A 22,772-nucleotide genomic window follows, 5' to 3' on the forward strand; every position below is an offset into this window, starting at 1 on the left:
TGACTACAATAAATCACTGATTGCAAGTTTCCCTTATTAACCAACATTTAGTTATTATCACCTTTTCTTGTGAAATTTGTAGCCTAAAATAGAGTTAAGTAGTTACAGTTTAATACAGCTTATAAGTAATTATGGGCACTTTGTAATTCCAGTGAATAATTTAAATAAATGATTCCTCTCAAGTTATACCTGGATTCCTCAGACTGAACTTAAAAACAGGAGTGAATAATTGTTTGCCTCAGCCTATTTAATTAATATTTGTAGAATGCCCATGATGTGGACAATTTAAAATAAAAAATTCCATTGAAATTTACAAAAAAGTTCTATTCAGGACACTAAAAGTTTGTAAATTAGGTTAGGCCTTGAACTCAAATTCAAGAGAGCATCTTTTTAAAAAACGACAAAAGTCAGGTAGGCCAAAACTGTACCTTCAATTGCAGACAAAGGCAAAGTACACAGTATAAGTTAAAGATACATAGCAATATAATAGAGATAGATAAATGTCAGCAATTGATACAAGTTATTGATATGTTTTAGGTGGCGCTCACCAGATAATATGTACTTTTGAGAGAGTGATGTATGTAAGGTGAAGTAGTTGCAGTTAAAACATGCACAGTGGAGAGAATGTTGGCATATCTCTATGCTACATTAATGTAATGTGGATGATATTTCTTTTGGATATTGTACTTTTGGAAATTTTACATGATTTAAGTACACTGCTAACTAAAATGACTGCTCCCTTGTGTTAAAAAATCAGTCTGAATTAGTCTAAAGTGCGCTATACATAGGAGCTATTAAAATAGGGAAAATGAATTTTGCCAGACTAGACAATATCAGCTTCTGAAAGTGCATTGAATGAATTACCAAATATATAAAATGTAAAAAAAAGTTATTGGCTCTTTTTTATACAATTGACCTCTGAAGTTCAGGAAGTGAAAATGACCAAGTAGAGCTAGCACTTTTTTGAAAGGTGCACATTTGAAGTAAGGCCAAGCTGTATACTCTCTAACCCATAGTACACCCATCAATCATACACCAAAATAAAGGGAATTAAAGGTTCTTTGCATTATACCTAAGATATACAAGGTCTTTTTAAAATAGCCAGTGTAACCAGTGAGGAGAGTCGGGGAAATTCTTTTTCTTTAAAATCCTAACCCTATGCAAAATGCGAAACTGTATAGCGCCACCTTAAACAAAATGTAAAAATGTTTGCAATTATTTTTTATATTTTCATATAATTATGTATGATGTTCTGAATAAAATGGTACATTCATATTGATGTTAAGCATGAAAATAAGCTAATTATGATCATTTTTCTCTTGCTTACATAATTTGCCTTGAGGTATGTTTGTGTGAGTAGTGACCTTAATTGTGGGGAAATTAGAAGTCTTAGAATGTAGGAATAGAGTCAACTTAAATTTAAAACTGTTGCAATAAGTGACAGAAATATATGGTGAAAATGTTTCTTTTCATTTATTTGCAATGAAATAAAAAAATAAATGAAGAGAAAGTGAATTCGCTTCTTCCATATTAAACAATAGGCAAATATTTTACACTTTGACCTTTGACCTTTATGAACCTGATGAGTTACCTCCCTTTTCTAATTGTAAAGTTCATTGTTGATCTCTCTGAAATAATTCTGGCTAGTTTCATGTTCCTGTCATTCAGCATAACATTGGTTGCTATGTTTACAAAATGTAATGTGCATTCTTAAAATAGCTCACTTTTATCATGGGGGGGGGGGAGGCTGGACTTGTTAGAGACTCTGACACTCATAAATACTGTTCTGTTGGGGGAAAGGCAGGAGAATTATTCAAAAGGATTGTTTTGATGCTTGCGACTTAAATGTTTCAGCCATATAAACATAATTAAATTATACAAAAATAATACCTATATCTTCTTTATGGTGGCACTCACCAGATAATATGTACTTTTGAGAGAGTGATGTATGTAAGGTGAAGTAGTTCGCATTTAAAACATGCACAGTGGAGAGAATGTTGGCGTATCTCTATGCTACATTAATGTAATGTGGATGATATTTCTTTTGGATATTGTACTTTTGGAAATTTTACATGATTTAAGTACACTGCTAACTAAAATGACTGCTCCCTTGTGTTAAAAAATCAGTCTGAATTAGTCTAAAGTGCACTATTCATAGCAGCTATTAAAATAGGGAAAATGAATTTTGCCAGACTAGACAATATCAGCTTCTGAAAGTGCAACGAATGAATTACCAAATATATAAAATGTAAAAAAAGTTATCAGCTCTGTTTTATACAATTGACCTCTGAAGTTCAGGAAGTGAAAATGACCAAGTAGAGCTAGCACTTTTTTGAAAGGTGCACATTTGAAGTAAGGCCAAGCTGTATACTCTATAACCCATAGTACACCCATCAATCATACACCAAAATAAAGGGAATTAAAGGTTCTTTGCATTATACCTAAGATATGCAAGGTCTTTTTAAAATAGCCAGTGTAACCAGTGAGGAGAGCCGGGGAAATTCTTTTTCTTTAAAATCCTAACCCTATGCAAAATGCGAAACTGTATAGCGCCACCTTACTCACATTACGTCTAGAAAAGTCTTCAGTTAATGCTTTCTCTGAGGTTCTCAAGTTTGATTTACAAGCTACGGTCAATCATAGTGCATCGAGTCAGCATATAGAACTAGAGGGTTCATGTGGAATTAAATCCATAAAGAAATGCCCTCTCATTTGTCTAGGTCCCTAACTGAAGCACATTTAACTCGAAATATGCTCTACGACTCACCACCCTTGACCAGATGGTGCTCTTGACTGACATCCAGAGGGGCTTCTGTGTATTTAATCTGTTGGACATCATCTTGCATTTTGGACATCATTTTGCCATCACTAACATCCATTTTTCATTTTCAGTACCCTTTTTTCTCTTAAATGCACCAGACGTGACTACCTTACTTACAATACCCTGACACTGTATGGCAACCAGCTTTCAACCTTATTGTCTCAGAACGTCACTGAATTGGATTAGGAAGATTCAACTCATGATACATGCAGAGAACAATCAAACTTCAAATTTTCACAAAAGCAGCACTACCTTGATCTTTTTAATTGACTATGTTTTGGGTTTTTTTTAACATGCAGATATGTGTCATATATAGTTTTACTGTCTGGACACATTTATAGTCAAGTCTGACTGCAAACTGCACAGACCCAGATCTGCCATCACATAATGCACTGGCAGATCATTGCGTATTGTGTCGGAAGTGATGGGTTTTCAATAGGACTTCTTTTGATGTCTTGTCAGTATTAAATGAGAATGGAGCCTGTCTTATATCCTGTATAGGTGCCATGGCAGCCATGAATGGATAGGCATTTCAGCTAAATGACTTTCGATGATATCTAGTTGGTCCTTCATGAAGTGGTTCCACATGGACATCCAGTATGGCCGCCAAGGCATACAGTTTGAAAAGATTGGTATTGCTATTATTTCAGAGTGAATAGTCATAATGAGACATTTGTTTCACCAGAAGACTTCTTATGTCTAGTTGGTCCAAAATAAAGATGGTGCCAGCTGGACATACAGTTGCTGCTCCATCTGAATAGTTGATTATATGATCATAGGATTTAACTATAAGACTTCATATGATGTCTAGTTAGACCTCAGTTAAATGGTTCCAATCTGACAGCCAGTATAATCACAACAGCAATCATCCTGAAAGTCTTTTTATTGCTACTCCGAAAGAGAAAGGCATATCAGCATGGGGTTTTCACTGGAAGACCAAGTAAAAATCTGAACTCTACCTCTATATGGAAAGTCATCTCAGCATGGGGTTTTCACTGGAAGACTAAGTAAAAATCTGATCCCTACTTCTATATGGAAAGTCATCTCAGCATGGGGTTTCCACTGGAAGACCAATTAAAAATCTGATCCCTACTTCTGTATGGAAAGTCATCTCAGCATGGGGTTTTCACTGGAAGACTAAGTAAAAATCTGATCCCTACTTCTATATGGAAAGTCATACCAGCATGGGGTTTTCACTGGAAGACCAATTAAAAATTTGGTCCCTACTTCTGTATGGAAAGTCATCTCAGCATGGGGCTTTCACTGGAAGACTAAGTAAAAATCTGATCCCTACTTCTATATGGAAAGTCATCTCAGCATGGGGTTTTCACTGGAAGACCAATTAAAAATCTGATCCCTACTTCTATATGGAAAGTCATATCAGAATTGGGTTTTCACTAGAAGACCTCTTGTGGTTACTAGTTTGTACTAAATGAAATGGTGTTGATCAGACATTTTTCATAGCTACCATCTTGAAAAGCTTGATAATGCTACTCCTAATGGAAAGTTGTATTGACATGAGGTTTTCACCAGAAGACTAATTTTGATATCAAGTTGGTCCTGAATGAATATGGTGCCAATCAGATCTCAGATATAGCTGCTTCAATGAACATATAATAAATCTTGTCTCTAATTTTACAAAATGGTCATCTTATTATCTTGACACTACTCCATGATGGACAAGCATGACATTTTCACGCAGTCTTCTAGTGCCATCCAATTAGTCCTAAATGAAAACAGTGCTGATTTTATATTGATTATGGGGTCCCTGAGTGGCTGAGTGGTCTAAAGCACTCACCGTTATGGATCATTGCCATCTCACTTCAGCCTGCGTGGGTTCGAGTCTCAGGTTCGGCCAATGTGGGTATGTGAAAAAGCATGCCAGTAGCTTCTCATGGTTTTGCTTGGTTTTTTCTGGGGTTTTCCCGGGTTCTTCCTCTACCATTGATACTGGTGGCCATGTACAGCCTATCTTGTGCTGAAAAATGACGTTAAACCCTACAACTACTTCTGCATATCCATTATGACTGCCACAGTGACAAATGTAACAGTTGTATCACTCAAGAATATGAGAGATGGTTTGAACAATCAGTATTTAAAAAGAAGAATGGGTCTTGTATCAGGACTCTTGTTTCATAATATTTTAATATTTTTTTATACATATAACCTATCAAAAGTCTTCCACATCTTTTCTGACAAGACACAAGTTGAAAACGGGGGAATTGAATGTAAAATTCATGATATTTTGAAAAACCTTGAAAATTGGGGAATTTAATGTAAAATTCATGATATTTTGAAAAACCTTGAAAATGACAAATTTACTTTTGATCATATCATATTCATGACTATTTGTATAGCAAATGCTAGTACTTGATCTAACTGGACTGAATATGACAAGCTGTCATCCTTCATATGTGATTAATCAGTCATTGAATGAGGAATTGACAAAGGTATTCAGGAAATGGCTTCATGTTATTACTAGCAACAGTTACTGTAATATTTAATTTCCTGCTTTATCCCTATTTCATTATGGTTTTTCATGTTGCTTTTGCCATTACACAATATATTTTGGTCATAGAAATCAAACTGAGTGCAACAAAAGCTGCACATTGTAATAAATTATCAAAGCTAGTATGTAATATCTGTATTACATTATGGTTATTACAAAAATTTGTTCACTTAGTGAACTTCCAGCCAAAATTAAAGTCCATCTTGATTAAAATTGATTGTCCAAACAAATATTTTTCAGGACAAACTTGTCACATAATACTCTGGATAGTTGATGTTTTAATATTTCTTTTTAATGGTAACTTAGACTTCTTTTGATGTGTAGGATTTACTTAATGGTGTTGATCTGCCATTTTTCATGGCATCCATTTTGAAAATCTTAATAATTGAATACACTGCTGATCCTATATCCATTATGACTGCCAAAGGGGCAGATGTAAGTCTTTGTCACTCAAGAATGTCAGAGATAGTTTCAACACTTGGCAGTTGAAAAAGATAGGCTCATATCTTGAAATCTCGGACAGTGGAGCATCTATCCCTTTGGACTATATATTTCATAATATTGTAATATATTTGATACATAATGCTGTTGATAATCAATGTAATAATGGATGTTATTTTTTGTTTTTAAAGGTGGCATCATGTAGAAAAATGTGATTTTCACATATAATACTGAAAAATAACTTATGTGGTTTAAGAAAGCTTGGTAATCCCACATCATATTAGTATGTAGAATTGATATGTTTTTGTACATATCATGTCCTTGGATGAGCATGATTTAAGCTTTTCAACTGGTTCATATCGATTCTAAATCCAGACCAGTGGAGATCGGATTTAATAATTGATCCATTAATATGAAAGCCGACAGTAGGTTTAATTGATTACAACATTGTAACCCTGATCATGTTGTACAGGTATAAGATGTACATGAATGAGTATTGTTAAGTAGGTTGTATTTGATCTTATACTAAGTTTCTGGTAATTGCTCACAAAGATTTTTTAGGATCATTGGAATTTAGATTCAAGTCAAGTATTTTTGGGGGAAAAAAAAGATTAATTGGAATACAGTTTTCAAGAGTACTTTTAAAAACTTGGAATGACACAGGATGCATAAATAGTTTATTTTGCGATGGGACTGTGTTGGTATCTTTAGTGAGGACTCATAAGAAGTCTTTAAATGGTGCATTTTTGTTGTCAGTCTCTATGTTATGGTTTGTTTATTTGTGCTTGAAGAAACATTATCTTGATTATTACATTGCTGTTTTAGGACAAAACAGGGGTCATGAAATGACATCAGTATTTCTGTATGTGTATATATTATGTTACATCTAGGATACCATGTGCATGTACACTGTCTCCCATGCTCCAAACCTGATGGATAATCAACATTTTTATGGGAACAAAGGAAAATAGTAGATAGTATACATTGATTATGCTACAATTTTTTTTTTTTATAGATAATTCTGATTTGAAAGTTTTCTCACCTTAATTTTGACCTCAGCTGTTTACTATCATCTTTTGTTATATATACAGTTACATTTTTGTAATACACATTTTATCAAGTGTGCAAGAAATTCATGGAAATATTAACAGGTCTTTTTTCATATGCTGAAAAATGGCATTAAAACCCACAAAAACCTATAAAAAATTGAAATTTTTGTGTCTGTATATTTGATTCACCTGGAATTGAGCTGCACTATTCCAGAGCTTGTTCTCATTTAACCCAGTATTTACCAGCATTTAACCCAGTATTTACCAGCATTTAATTAACCCAGTATTTACCAGCATTTAATTAACCCAGTATTTACCAGCATTTAATTAACCCACTATTTACCAGCATTTAATTAACCCACTATTTACCAGTATTTAACCCAGTATTTACCAGCATTTAACCCAGTATTTACCAGCATTTTTTGTAATAGTTCCTGAAATATTTTTCATTTTAAATTATTAATTAATTGATTTAGTAATGATTTGAGTATTTCCATAAATTTAGTTCTTTTTGTCATTATTTAGAATTTGCAAAAATGGAAATCTTCATCGCAGCAGGTGGGCATTTAATGTCAAGAATACAATTAAGCTATCAAAGACATTGCATTATAGCAGACTGCCACAAACATTGGACTGTTTATTGTCAAACATGTTTTAAAATGGATATTAATTACCATCTTAACGGTTTTTATTGTTGCAAGCATCAGTAGCCATATGCTTGCATCAGCATGGTTATGGATTGATGTGTATTGATTTGGCTCACTAAGCCCATGGGGTGGAGTGCATTTAGCAGTTTGTGGTATTTTTCCAGAGGTGGGGGGGATACTAAATGGGACACATCCTGGGCACCGTTTTGTCCAATCCAAAGTTGCAATGGCCATGAGTAAGGTGTGCTTGCAAGGATCCAGAGTTTTTGCTGAAATTAATAACTGAACATCAAAAAACAGAATCTTTTTTAGAATATCTGAATATTTGTTTATTGGTCAAATGTGCTCACTGTTACAGATCACTGCCATCTCACTTCTGTCTGTGTGTGTTTGAGTCTTGGGTGGGGCCTATGTGGGTATGTGAGAAACTTGCTAGTACCTTCTTGATGGTTGACGGTTCTTTCCAGGGTTTTCCTGGGCTCTTCCTGCACCATTTATACTAGCTGCCATGTATAGACAGACTATCTTGTGCTGAAAAATGGCATTAAACCTTACAATAACAACAACAACCTGTCTAGTTGACAATATTTCTAACAGAAATACAGATTGAAATGTGAACTTATGCAACACTGAGTCAGAATTGTGGCATCCTACTAAATGTTATCAAAATACAAAAATTATTTAAATTTGTGCTAATAAATTTCAGAATGTCTTGATTACTTAAATTTACCTATTTGTTTAAAACTATTTCATAAATTGTCCTATTGCAAATATCTTGCCAGTTTGGTCATTCTTAAAAAAACATAAATTGGAGCAGATATGCACAACTAGGTTAAAAATTTTCATCATCCACTTTGGAACTGTAATATATTCATCTGTTTTGTTTCAGTCAGTACATTTTTTCTTTTACATGTTTATGGTTAAATATCTTGGTGATGATTTTAGTGTTAACAAGAAAAGATTTGCTTTTGATGTAGAAATGACATCATAACTTATGTCAGGCTTTCCAGATTTGTATATACATGTATTGGTCATCTCTGAAAAACATAAGGATTATGTTACGCTTGGAATAAATGCATTTGCACTGCATAATTTATTGCTTTTAATTGTTATTGTAGGGTTTAATGCCATTCTTTATTGAGCCATCCTGAACATCTGCATGTAGTGAAATAAGCAGCCTTTATTATTTTCTTTATTATTTCACTGACATTTGTTTCTTCACATGGTTTCTTCTACAAACTTAAATAAACAAAGGGAATTCATTGCAACTCATTTCTGCTTTTTAAAGAAACGTGTTTACAAATTGATGTTGGTTAATATTTTTTAAACTTAATTTTTGATAAACACCCAGACCTTAGACGGTGTCTACTAATTCTTTTGTCAAAATCTGCACCATTTGAGAACTGGTTGTTGTCAAGAACTGGTGGAAAATTAGTACTGCTTCAATCAGTGTATCTTGATTTCATTGATTAATGAACTTAACTGCCACCTGTTTTCCTTATTGTTTTCATTGTAAACTGCTATGCTTTGAGATACTGTAGTCCAAGCATTCAACCAAACAAGTACTGTAGAGATACTGCCTTTATTTGATTTGAGCTCATCTTCAGCACTGAGGAACATTGTTTTTAGCTTTAAAGAAAAGCTTTTGGGATGGTTAGTTTTCTTTGTGTTTGCCCATCCATTATGACCAATTCGTTATGGCTGCTTCTCCTAAACTACTTGGAGGATTAACCAGAAACTTTACACACACACACATTCATCCTGTGGTCTAATTGGTCCTAAATGAATATTGTACGGGATCTGACATTCAGTATGGCCACATTCATGATGGCCATCTTGTTATTGTTGCTGCTCCTAAATGGAAGGTATATATACATGGGGTTTTCACTAATAAAACATGATGTCTAGTCGGCCCTAAATCAATATGGTGCTCATCAGAGCTCCAACATGGCTACAGCAACAGCCAACATCCTGTTATACCTTCTCTTGAACAGAAAAAGTCATATTGACAATAGTTTTCACTTCAGGACTTCTTGTAATTGGTCCTAAATGAAAATGATGCCAATTTTACGTCCAATACAGCTGCCACAGTGGCCATCTTGAAAATCTTGTTATGGCTGCTTTTTCACCAGCAGCCTTCTTATAATGTCTTATTGATTCAAAATGAAAATGGCGCCACTTGCACATCCATTATGGCCACCATGGCAGACTTCTTGAAAGTCTTATTGGCCAAGCCTGAGACTAAAACCCACTCAGACAGAGGTGAGACGACAGTGATCCATAATGGTGAACGCTTTAGACCACTCAGCCACTCAGGGCCCCTAAAATGGAGTTAAATACACCTATATAAGGAAAAGACTAGCAAGGTGGTGTCTTTTGGTAGTGATTTATAGCTTTTGCAAACAAGTCATGCAATTTAACAGTAATAAAATAATAATAAGATTGGCACATTAGAGAGAATGAGAGTGAAGTTACATGAAACGTCATTGCTGTGTTTCATATCTCAGCTATGAATCAGCAAATTTGTCTCACTGCTTTGATGATGCACAGTCCAAAATGTAACATGTTCATTTTAGAAAATAACCTCATTTATTGACCACAATTTGCTTTTAACAGGTGCTAAAGGTGAATGCATGATACATGCATGAGTATCTAGATAAGTGAGCTTCATGTAAATAAAAAATATTTAAATAGCACATTAGAAGTATTGTATGTCATTTCCTGGCAACATGTGTGCCTTCTGTTGTGGAGATTTTAAAAATGTGAACACACCCACCAGATTTAATAGCTGTACATGTAAACAGAAGTGGTCATGATCACATGAGTTTGAAAAGTGAGCCACTATGTATTTTGTCCAAGTACAGATTTCCTTAAAGCTTGCTGTCTTTTAGCTGAACCAATTGGGAACCATTTGAAAATCCATTTAATGAATGGAGTAACATCTCAGGGTGGGGTAGGTGGTGGGGATGGTGGGTGGGTGTCACTGAGGAATGTAGAGGAATTTCTGTAATTGTACATGTCTGGAGAACAGCATTGTGTAATATGACCTTTACATGTATTTAATGAATAGATGGGAACCTTTGACACAGTGCCTCAAGCATGCATTTTCAGTAACATCTTTGAAGAACCTTTGAAACAAAGTTAAAGCTATTCATTGCAAAGTTTATGGATGTGAAAGAAGATTAGCTTGTGTTTGACACCATTTTTCAGCATATGACGGTCTTACATAACATGGAGGCCAGTATATTTAGTGAAGGGAGAAACACTGTCCCATGGGGTGCTGTTGGCAAACTTTAGTGCATACCATGGTGGTTGAGCTGAGTCTAGAACCCACATGGACAGGGGTGAAATGTGAGTGATTTGTAAAGGCAAGTGCCTTAGACCACTGTTTTACATGGGGCCCCAAATGTGGAAGCAGTCAAGGAGCAGAAATGTCTCACAGGGATATTGAAAAGCTTTACCAAGCAAGTTGGGCTTGCCTTCTGTGTTTTTCTTAGCTTCATATTTTTACTGCTGCTATCCTGACTGTGTGTTTAGGGGTAGAAAAATTTATTTCCAGATCCTGGGACAAGGAAACTTTCATGTTGCACAACCATTTTCCCCAACATGAAGGCCTGGTATTACGGTAATATTAAAAACTGATCATGATAAAAATTATTATGGACTTGTTTTCCAGTGATAGATGCCTGAATTATCCTCCTTCAAGTCCATATTTAAGTGTTGGGAGATTGTTGTTGGTAAGATGTTGCATTAATCCCCATGCATCAGCTGTTGTTGGTAAGATGTTGCATTAGTCCCCATGCATCAGCTGTTGTTGGTAAGATGTTGCATTAGTCCCCATGCATCAGCTGTTGTTGGTAAGATTTTGCATTAGTCCCCATGCATCAGCTGTTGTTGGTAAGATGTTGCATTAATCCCCATGTGTCAGCTGTTGTTGGTAAGATGTTGCATTAGTCCCCATGCATCAGCTGTTGTTGGTAAGATTTTGCATTAGTCACCATGCATCAGCTGTTGTTGGTAAGATGTTGCATTAGTCCCCATGCATCAGCTGTTGTTGGTAAGATGTTGCATTAATCCCCATGCCTCAGCTGTTGTTGGTAAGATGTTGCATTAATCCCCATGCATCAGCTGTTGTTGGTAAGATGTTGCATTAGACCCCATGCATCAGCTGTTGTTGGTAAGATGTTGCATTAGTCCCCATGCATCAGCTGTTGGTGGTAAGATTTTGCATTAATCCCCATACGTCAGCTGTTGTTGGTAAGATGTTTCATTAGTCCCCATGCATCAGCTGTTGTTGGTAAGATTTTGCATTAATCCCCATGCATCAGCTGTTGTTGGTAAGATGTTGCATTAGTCCCCATGTGTCAGCTGTTGTTGGTAAGATGTTGCATTAGTCCCCATGCATCAGCTGTTGTTGGTAAGATGTTGCATTAATCCCCATACATCAGCCTGTTGGTGGTAAGATGTTGCATTAGTCATCATGCATCAGCTTATCATTATCTCATAAATAATATTAGTATATACAACCAACCCCTCAGGATGAACTCCTAAAGAAGCAAGACTCACAAATGTTTATATTTTGTCAACACACTAAAATATGGGAGTTGTCTCAATCATATTTGGCTTGATGCAATTATAATACCTTTAATCTAGTATTACCCTAGACTGATAAATCAGTCATTATCACTACAATTGTGTGGCTGATTTATCAGCCTAGAATTATGCTTCCTCGTTGGTGTTACACTTCTCACTGATGTGTAGGGCTGACAGGAGGGGCCAGGGAGCCACCAGTGAAATATCCGCTTTGCCCAGGCCCATAGAGGGACCCGGGCTAAACAGCACTTTTTAATTTTATAAAAGAAAACTTTTGTTTGAACAAGAACTAGTAGAGGCCCAAGAGTTCCTTACCACAGGGCCTGTGATCGCTTTCTACAGCCCTGGTGATGTGTTGAAGAAATTGGCACTCCATGTGGAGCACAGCAACTGTTGCTTCCTTTGGCTAACTTTAACTAAGGAATATGGCAAATTTAAATAATGAAACCAATACACAGTTGTTGTTGCAAGGTACATGTATCTTGGCTTCTTGGGTTATAGCTGAGCAAAATCACACGTGAATAGTTTATATATAGTTTCCTGACAGTCTTGACACCAGATTAATAATGGATTAAACTTGGACAAACTTGTGTGATGCAGTCATTGCACTTACGTAAGCCACTAATAGAATATATATTCTTTTTATTATTAAAAAAATAATTGGAGAGACTTGTTTAGACACATCTTCTCCACCTCCTTCCCATCAAAAGTTAATATTTTTTTATCATTACTGCTAATGACTGTTGAATATTTGCTGCATTAAAAGATATCTTTTGACCCAAGTTCTATAGCTACAAGCCCTTGGTTTGTGATACATTTGTCAACCAGCTGTGCCATTGTTTGTGGCCATAAAAGCATTTATGCATGCTTCACAAAATGTTGAGAGATGTATAAACCTCACACTGATGAAACAGGGATAATAAAATTAGTCAGGGACTTGGAGTAATTACACCATCCCATCAGACAGGAGGGAATGCCTCCGCATTCCCTGAGGCAGTACCTTTATATAATTTTAACTTAACTGGAAGTGAAGGCGACCCATTTTGGAATATAATCTTTTTGTCAGTGATCACAAATTTACCGATGTGAGGATTTTTCTTCGAGTTTAGGGGCATCTCCTGTCCCTTCTGGCACTCACATAAATCTCTTGTTTGAACATAATTATTAGCGAAAAATTTATTTTTTGCCTCACTTTTTTTTTTTACACATTCTGTATTCTGTGTACAGTAATACTGTCTGTGATCATGTGACTGAACTGGATTAATCATTGCTAATTTCACTCTTGATCATGGTTTCATTATTTGAAGTTTGTTGATGTGGATTATACTCTGTGTGAGCAGAAGTAATCTGAAAAGGATTAAAGATGTGAATTGATTGTGGTTGGGTTACTAAAGAGCTCAATCAGCATGAAGCAATGAACACTACTTTAAATCTCTGCAAGGTATGTTCATCTTGGGGGTTGAGATGGATTAGAGTCTATACTATCTATGATCAAGAGTAATTTGGACAGGATTAAAGATGTGAATCAGTTATGTAATACTTGAGAGCTCAAGTGGCTAAAACATGCCAGTGTCAAAACACCAAAATCAGAGCAATGGAAATATCACAAAATCTAGTCGTTTTTTGGAAATGGAAATTTCATTGCTTACAGTCACATTCATGAATATGTATTCTGATCTTACTGTAAAACTGATTTTAAAGTCTGTTATGGTGGCAAGAATGGCATTGCTTGTAATGCTGTATCCGAATATCATAAAAGTATATTAACCATAACAACAAATATGCCATCACTGAAATCCATTTTCACAGAATCTACATCAAATGAGACACTATTTGCCAGCTATGTAGCTGAGCATAATATCTTGTGAGTGACCATGTAAAGAACATGACCCGCTGTCAAGATTTTAGGTAAAATATGCACTTGACACTACTCTGAATAACTGTATCATAAAAACTGATATGAACAACACTGATCTCTATTTAATCCTTTGTAAACTTGAAAGTAAACCAGACTAATATACATGTCAATAACTGCAATTGTAATCTGTATTGCCTGGGGTGAATGGGATCATTGTCTCAGTTTATAATACTAGAAAGTGATAATCATGATTGTCATTATTACAGAGTGGTGATAGTGATGATAAAGGTGATAGCTGATGTTTCTAAATTAGGCTTAAAGTCACAAGGGTGTGATGGTAAGTGTTTGATTCATGTGAGGAATCTTACTAACATTAAAACAATATTAGAATTAGGCCAAGACAGTACTGATGTTGAGCAGTTCTGACAGACAGTCAGCAATTTTAATCTGCCCAAAGGATGAAAATGATTTAAACTTCTTGGTGGAATCAGTTGAGTTTTGCTGACATTGCCACATTCCATTGCAGATACAAAAAATACATTTTCCCTTGAGGAAAATTCAGGCTGACTCGACAGGAAACTTGGATCCAGTAACATTACATCAGTTGTAATTGTAAAGATCAATGATAATGAGAACTGCCACCTATATAAACAATCAATGGTCTAAACAAGGCTTGTGTTGCATATAAGAAGAGTTTGAATGGCAACAAGTTACTGTGAAAGGTCCGAATTGATGAGATGGTGTGCATATTTTAATATCTAAAAGATGTTCATTTGTTCAGTAGTTGTAATTTTTGTCCATTTGAATGCTGAAAATTAGGTCAGTGAAAATCCTCCATCATCTGAAGACAAAACTGACATAATTTTGGTAATCACCCGATCTGTCTGGACCTGATCTGTTTTTTCTATCACAGGGATGTACTGAGAGTAATTTGAGTCTCTATGGGAGGGCATCAGCACTATTTAGAGTCCCGATGGGAGGGCATCAACACTTCTGTTTAGCGTCCCGATGGGAGGGCATTGGCACTTCTGTTTAGAGTCCTGATCAGAAATAACCTGTCCTGGGCATCAGCACTTCTGCTTAGAGTCCCTATGGGAGGGCATCAGTACTTCTGTTTAGAGACCCTATGGGAGGGCATCAGCACTTCTAACTAGTATGCTACCAAAAACTAAAGATTAGATAAGATGCCACCAAAAACTGGATGACTCAGTGTTCCCCAAAGGTAAAGCATCAACTGCTTCCTAAGCATTTACTCCCCTTGTTGCAACAACACTAGGAAAATCCTATCCAAGTGTATCAAGTTACAAAAGATAACTGACTGCTCCAACAGTGCAGCACTTAAAAGCAAAGTGTACAAATTGCCCAGACTTTGAGCCTTCCTGGAACAATATCTTGTATGTAGCCTTGAAATAACTAGCCCAACCTTGACCCACACACACAACAGAGCAGATGCGTATGAAACAGTCTTTAAAAGTCCGGAAAAAGTTTGAGAGGGAACCTATTTGCAAATGAAATACTTGATTGTAATATAAGTTGCTCTACATGTATTTTGCATTTGCATCAACACTCTTTAAAAGCACTTATACATACCTCAGATATACTTCAAATCAAGAGGCCATTGTATCAAGTGTAACATTATTTACTCACCTGCCACACATGTGGAAAATAAAATGTGTAGGTGAGACCAACAGGGAATTTTAAGTGACAGTAAAGGAGCACCTTGTTGACATTCTCAGAAGGAAGGATAACCCAGTTTCAGAACAGTGTTCAGTGTCAGATAATATAAATTATTTCATTGGACTCGGATCTTTAAGTAGAAAAATCAAGCTTATGAGTTGAGATGATATATCCATAGCACACTGCAATTTGTACAGGAATCAACATTAGTCTTAAATGGGAATCCAGCCATTATGTTTTGATTTGGATAAGTTTTTGTTAGGGGTGGCCAATTACTTGAAAACTGATGGACATTGAGATAGTGTCTGGAAGAAAATTTGATGATAAAGCATTGCTCAAATAAGAAAATTTTCAGACACAGGCCATGGCTGTTGATTAAAAAAAGAAAAAACAACCCCTGACTCAAATTCCATGTGCCAAAAAGATGCTTATATAAATTTGTTTCAGGTACAGGCCCAGGACAAGCCACTCAACAAAACACTAATCCTAACTCAAATTCCAATATCCCCAACTCCTATTCCGTTTGCCCAAAATGGCCTGATTAATTTACTTAGGATATTAAATGATCTTTCCAATTCCGTTTGCCCAAAATGGCCTGATTAATTTACTTAGGATATTAAATGATCTTTCTAATTCTGTTTGCCCAAAATGGCCTGATTGATTTACTTAGGATATTAAATGATCTTTCTAATTCTGTTTGCCCAAAATGGCCTGATTAATTTACTTAGGATATTAAATGATCTTTCTAATTCTGTTTGCCCAAAATGGCCTGATTAATTTACTTAGGATATTAAATGATCTTTCTAATTCTGCTTGCCCAAAATGGCCTGATTAATTTACTTAGGATATTAAATGATCTTTCCAATTCCGTTTGCCCAAAATGGCCTGATTGATTTACTTAGGATATTAAATGATCTTTCTAATTCTGTTTGCCCAAAATGGCCTGATTAATTTACTTAGGATATTAAATGATCTTTCTAATTCTGTTTGCCCAAAATGGCCTGATTAATTTACTTAGGATATTAAATGATCTTTCTAATTCCGTTTGCCCAAAATGGCCTGATTAATTTACTTAGGATATTAAATGATCTTTCTAAAGGCTTTACTGTATTTTCTTTATTTTGATACATGTTGAAATTGCTGTAATTTAAAAATGAAAGAAATCAACAATATCATATGAAATTGATTTGTGTGTTTATTTGCTGCTAAATTGTTTTTTGTAAAAGCACTATTTTTCTCCACGTCCTGATGTCAACTATTGTCCATTTGCTCCAGTGCTCAAAGAGCATTGTTTGAGACGCTGACCTAGTGTGTCTGGCTTAAAAAAAAATTACTTGCTTTGATCTAAAATTCTCTTAACCCAGTGAGGTCACATTTTTTTACATGCTAACCCCATCCAGAAAAATTTAAATTGGTTGGCCCATTATAGATGTGATAATATTCACAAAGACTGAACACTTATTCATGTTGTGCTGAAGAGGGGGTCACAACAAACGAGATCTCCAATAGCTTCACAATTTATTTATCCTCGGGCAGTGAATTCTCAATAGTTGTGGCACACACCTCTGCTCTTCCGATCTCCAACTGTATACACTGAGCTATTCTGTCATGTTGATGATCATTTTGACTTTTTTCGACACGATCTGTGCACATTTAGAGTAGTTAGAATACCTTTGTTTTCCAAATGCTGCAAACATTTTGCTGTTTTTCAATCAAAGTTGAAAACAGAGTGGAGTTGGAGAGGCATTGATTATTTTCATCAGTAGTTTTAAGTTTTGTAATTTGTTTGTGTGATAGTATTGTGGGTGAGTCACAGATTACCCCCCCAATATTTACTCCATATCAGCCGAATAGGTAGCTCCCAACTCTTTGAAGTTAGATGGATTAAAATAAAAAGTGATGTTCTCAGTTCCTTTAATGCAATAATATTGGGGGCTTTCATGCATCACTAATGTCCTAGCTTATCTTAATTGTCAAAGCAATCACATGGGTTCTGCTCTGTAAATTTGATCAGTGATGCATTGTGAACTTGACATGATTAACGGACAAATTGTTTGTTACCCATGCTGTGTAAGAGAACGCTAATTGTAGATAAGTAATGAAATATAGAGAACATAAATAGTATTGTTCCCCTTGCATTGGTCATGTGCTTCACTTTGTATGTACAAAGTTTATAGCTTTTCATGTGTGTGTGTGTGTGTGATTTGGACCTTTCAGCATAGCTTTAACAATTTTTCAGTAACATCACTATGATGTCTGCAGTGTGGCAGTTTATAATAATGTATAGCACTGGGGCATCATGCCACAGACATGTAGCATGATGTCCCACCCAGTCACATTATCCTGACACGAGGCTGACCAGTCCTAACACTAACATTTTAATGCTGAGTGCCAAACATGGTAGCTGTTAGTACCATTTTTGTAAGTATTTGGATATTACTCAGCCATGGATCGAACCCAAGACATCCCACATCCGAGGCTCTAACCACTAGGCCACTATAGCTTTTAATACAATCAATTAAGAAGATGATCTAAATAATGTGAAGGGGCCTACAGATGCAACCCCATCAGGATATTGAATATTAATAATTTTCCAGTGTCTTTTATAAACATCAAAATAAAAATGATGCATTTCATTGGTGGAGCAAGCTTTATTTAAAAACAGATAACCTTTTTTTGGACAGACCCAGCAGGCAGCTTAAAAAGCTTAGGTAACATTGTTTTGGTCAGGCCCAATGGGCAGCTCAGAATACAAGAAAGGCCCCAATTTAGATTTGGATGAGTGTTGGGCTTTATTTGCTAATCATTGGTAGTTTAATTATTATACATTTGTGAGTTATATAATTTCCTTTACATGTCATGGTATATATATATATATATATATATATATATATATATATATATATATATATATATATATATATATATATTAGATTTATGTGTGACAGAAGTTATTGGATGATTTTGACTGTGGCAATCTTGGAGGGCAAATGCAGTAATTTTCCAGGCAATGAGAACACATCTGCTGGGTAATCAGATTTTCAATGCTGGTTATCTAGGAACAACCATGAATTCTGAATTTTGTTTTTACTCCTGGTGTTTTGTTGCTTAATTGAACACTAGGTGATCAATAACAATCAATACAAAAAATACCCATATTAGTTATTGGATATACACTGGTACACAGCTGGTGTAGCAGCAACACAGTATGGCTTGTTTGAAAAGCTAATACATGTTAATCATACAGAGGCATTATGCAATGCCTCCCATGCTTCTCACTTTGGATTACTTTTCACCTTTAATAATGCTGCTGAGAAAGCTATAATTTGAGATCATCTAAAAAATGTGCAAAAAAGTGTTTCTTTCTCAATTTACCTTGTTTTTGAAATTTTTAAAGGAATTGCAAAAAGCAAAGGATAAAATATGCAAATGTATAAGGTGGCAGATTGATTGCTGTTATGGAACATTTATTGATTTATTGATTTTTTTTCTTGAAACATTAATCTCTAAAATAACAAATAGCATTTCAAAAAGAGGTGGACCCTGCGATCAAATGGTTTGTGCAGCCACTTCTCACATGTTTGTGGTTCTTCCAGGGGTTCTCTTAGGTTCTTCCTGCACCAAATATGCTGGCTGTGATGTTTAACCTACCATGTGTTGAAAAATATGGCTAAACGCATAACAACAGGAAAAACAATACTTTGAGCACAAACCCATATCGTATACAGTAGGATGCAATGGACTTAGTACCACTGAAAAACAAAATACATCAACGTACTTTACCATCTGTATTCCCTTATAAATCAGATCCATATGGAAACTGTAGAGACCCAGGTCTGCTGTTGCATAATGCTCTGGCAGATCTGGGTCTAAGCAGATTGTTATGACTAATAAGTGGAACAGACAAGATAGAGCCTCATCTGCCAGTGCATTATACTTTGGCAAATCTGGGTCAGTGCAATTTAGAGTTGGGCACAACTTGCACATGCATATATATGCTAACTAGTCTGATATGTATACCAGTAGTTCAGGAAGGAGAATTAATATAAATAGACATACACTTAAATGTCATAAATTGGACAGTACATGTTTTGGGGAAGAAAATAATTGTTATGTAGAAGTTGTTATTAATGGAGATTCAGTTATTGATAGAACATGCACTAAAAGGGGACTAAAATATTGGCCAGACTGTAGAGGAGGTGGGGTTACAGAGGGGCAAGTTCATTATACAGTCAACTCCGCTTATATGCATAGCCTCAGGACCGGACCCAAGCTATGCATATAAACGGAGTATGCATTTAAGCAGAATTCATGTATATTTACAATGAAAAACGGGACCATACTTTCGCTATGCACTTAAGCGATCTATGCACTTCAGTGATATGCATTTAAGTGGAGCTGACTGTATATTTAATCCAAACTTTCATATTAATCTAATCTCATTAATTTCTTCTTAGATCTTCTGATCTCAAGCTGGATTGTCAGATTGTTATTTTTGTAGCCAGTTGGATGCCATTGGAAAAGTTTTTCTGACCCATAGTATCAGAAATGGTCCAGAATTCTTTGAGAGTTTTCATTGAACCATACTAATATATCACAGGTACATGTACTTGTATTACTATTTGACAGATTTTGATTTTCTTACTGTTTGCAGTTTGCTCAGGAGGCTTCAACCTTGATGACTATATTCTTCAATATGAAGAACTAAATTATGATTCCGCTGCTCTACACCAGCACCATCTACGCAGCAAACGCTCAACAGATGATGCTGTCCACTTGGCTTTTGATGCCTTTGGAAGGTAATAATAAAAGTTCTATAAAAAACAAATGTAATTAACATTAAAAGAATTATTACAATTTGTTAATCAGTTACACATGTTGCTATCAAAAAAAAATTGTGGAAATTTTCTTTGTACATTTGGCAGTGTTAATCTTTTATTTCTTGAACTATTTTCTTTAAGACAAGCAATCACATCATAGAAAATTTTTCAACTTGTCTAATCTGGACAATTTGTACATTTGGATCCAAAAAGGTTTGAACAAACAGATTTCAATTTTGCTGGGTTTATTCAAAAGTGATGTAAATCACAGGGACTAAAATGTACAGATTTGACAAGAATTCAGAGTAGCCAGGATTGAGAGGTTTCATGGCAAACTAAAACATGTGTATACAAAATACTGCTATACATTTAAACCTGGTCCATATAATGAGGCAGGCATGCTTGTATTTATGTACTTATGGAATGTGGTCTTGATATATGTGCTGTATTTATATGCCACATGAATCTGTTTGCACTTGAGTCCCAAGAGTCCATGTTACTTTTTGAATACTGTGTTATGAGTCATGATGGCTGAGTGGTTACCATGTGAGATTTGCATTCAAGTTTGCAGGTTTTAATGTTGCTCAGACCAGCCTGGGTCGGCTGCCACATTGTGTCAGTGAACAAGGCACTTAATTTTCATGGCTTGACGCTGAATGTTTTCACCAGCTGATGTGTTGTTACAGGACAATGAAATAATTTAGTTCAGACTGTTTCCCTTAAAAAACGTTCTTACACCTTCTTTTCATGTTTCAGTGATCAAGTTAATTCTGTTTAGTTTGATGCACACTCACCAGCTTGTACAATCATGAAACTAGGTACAAGAATTGAACCTGTTTCAGTTGTTATGTATATTTATGTGTTTTGTAACTCCTGGTACATGATTTTCTCTAAATATTTATACAGAATATCTTCATTTCATTTTGTCTATGTGATCGAATGTGTTTAAGATCATAATATTGCATAGGATCTATAAATAGATGTTTACATATGTGTTGACAAGTGTTAATAAGGATCTTAATAATTTGACTTATATGGCGCTTCAGGCTTAATTTCTCAGTGACAGATGGGTTTTCTATGTTTTTAGAATAATTTTGTAACTAGCCTTTGATTGGGCTAGGTCATATGAATAGGCTTAAGTGACACATTGAGTAGTGTATACTGTCACATGGGATCTGTTGCAAAATACAATCACAATATACAGTGTTTATAAGGAGAGCATTAATCAATCAGATTCATTCCAATTTTGGACTCGTTTACACTTAATGTGTTCCTGTTGTAAGTCTGGAGACATGTTTTATGTTGTACTTAGATATTATTTGAGAGGAAGAACATTCATTTGGAGTGATCATTGGAAATAGAAAGTACTCATTATTTGGACTATAATATTATTTTGGAACTGTTATAAATTATTTAAAGTAATTCTGGACAACGCCATCTTGATGTCACGGTTCTTGGAGAACCAGTACTGTTCAGGTTTAGAAATTTATAAGGAACTTTTCATTCATTTAGGACTTTTATAGACTTTTATAATGACTAGTTTGGATTTACATCATAATACTCTCACATTTTCATATATTTATAACTTTGATAATTAAATTATTTACTTAGTTTTATAAAACCTGTTGGGTTTGCTTTTTCCTTTCCTGTTGCTTAGTTTGTGACCATGGAGTCATAATTGAAAATTGGGGGGCTCATCTGGGATACAAATTTTAGAGAAATAGAAATAATTTTCTCTGATCTTTTTTATTTTTCATAGTGAAACCATCAAGCTTTCACAGTGTTAACTAAAGTGGAGAACTATTTTAAATCTTAGTCAGGAATGTTTAGAGTCCTTCAGAAAATGATGAATTGCTCCAATTTGCCAGACAATATGATCTTTCTGAGGCAAAGACATCTTCATTAAAACAAGCAATAAAACTATCTTGGTTCATTGTTTGATAGAAAAGAATATTTTAGACAAAATTGCTTTGGGTTTGATTAGTAAGTCTGATTCTGGCTCTGAATTTTGGAATTGAAATTAAAGTACAAGAATGAAATGAAGTTAAGAAAGGAAAATAAAGAGACAAATTCAAAAAGAAGAAAAAGAAATGAAAATACAAATACAATAAGAAGACATGCAAATGTAGGAAAAAGAAAGACAATTGAAGGAAAAGGAATGAGACAATACAGAAAAAAAAAGAAAGAGATACAAATTAAATTACAAATACAAAAAGAAATAGAAGAAAGGGAATTTCAAATTAGATTAAAAGAATTAGAACTGACAAGCATGAAGCATCCTACTCATGAAAGTTCAGTTTTTTGATGTTACAAAAATTACAGATTAGTAGCTCCTTTTAAAGAAAATGATGTAGATC

At 35.0% G+C, this 22,772-nt stretch overlaps 1 protein-coding gene across 5 annotated transcripts in view; it reads left to right on the plus strand.

Moving 5' to 3' along the window:
• Positions 1-22,772, plus strand: part of LOC149793122 (disintegrin and metalloproteinase domain-containing protein 10-like) — a 122,217-nt gene that overhangs the window by 12,467 nt on the left and 86,978 nt on the right. For 4 of the 5 annotated variants that reach the window (XM_089967031.1, XM_089967028.1, XM_089967030.1 and 1 more), the window contains exon 2: positions 20,250-20,394. In XM_089967031.1, the coding sequence (XP_089823157.1) occupies positions 20,250-20,394 (145 nt within the window). Of the gene's footprint in view, positions 1-18,590; positions 18,625-20,249; positions 20,395-22,772 lie in introns of those variants that run through there. The other variant, XM_089967029.1, reaches the window with a different exon arrangement.

Source organism: Sinohyriopsis cumingii, chromosome 8 (assembly GCF_028554795.1).
Source record: "Sinohyriopsis cumingii isolate HCF-2022 chromosome 8, ASM2855479v2, whole genome shotgun sequence".
In the NCBI taxonomy this organism is placed as follows: Eukaryota; Metazoa; Mollusca; class Bivalvia; order Unionida; family Unionidae; genus Sinohyriopsis; species Sinohyriopsis cumingii.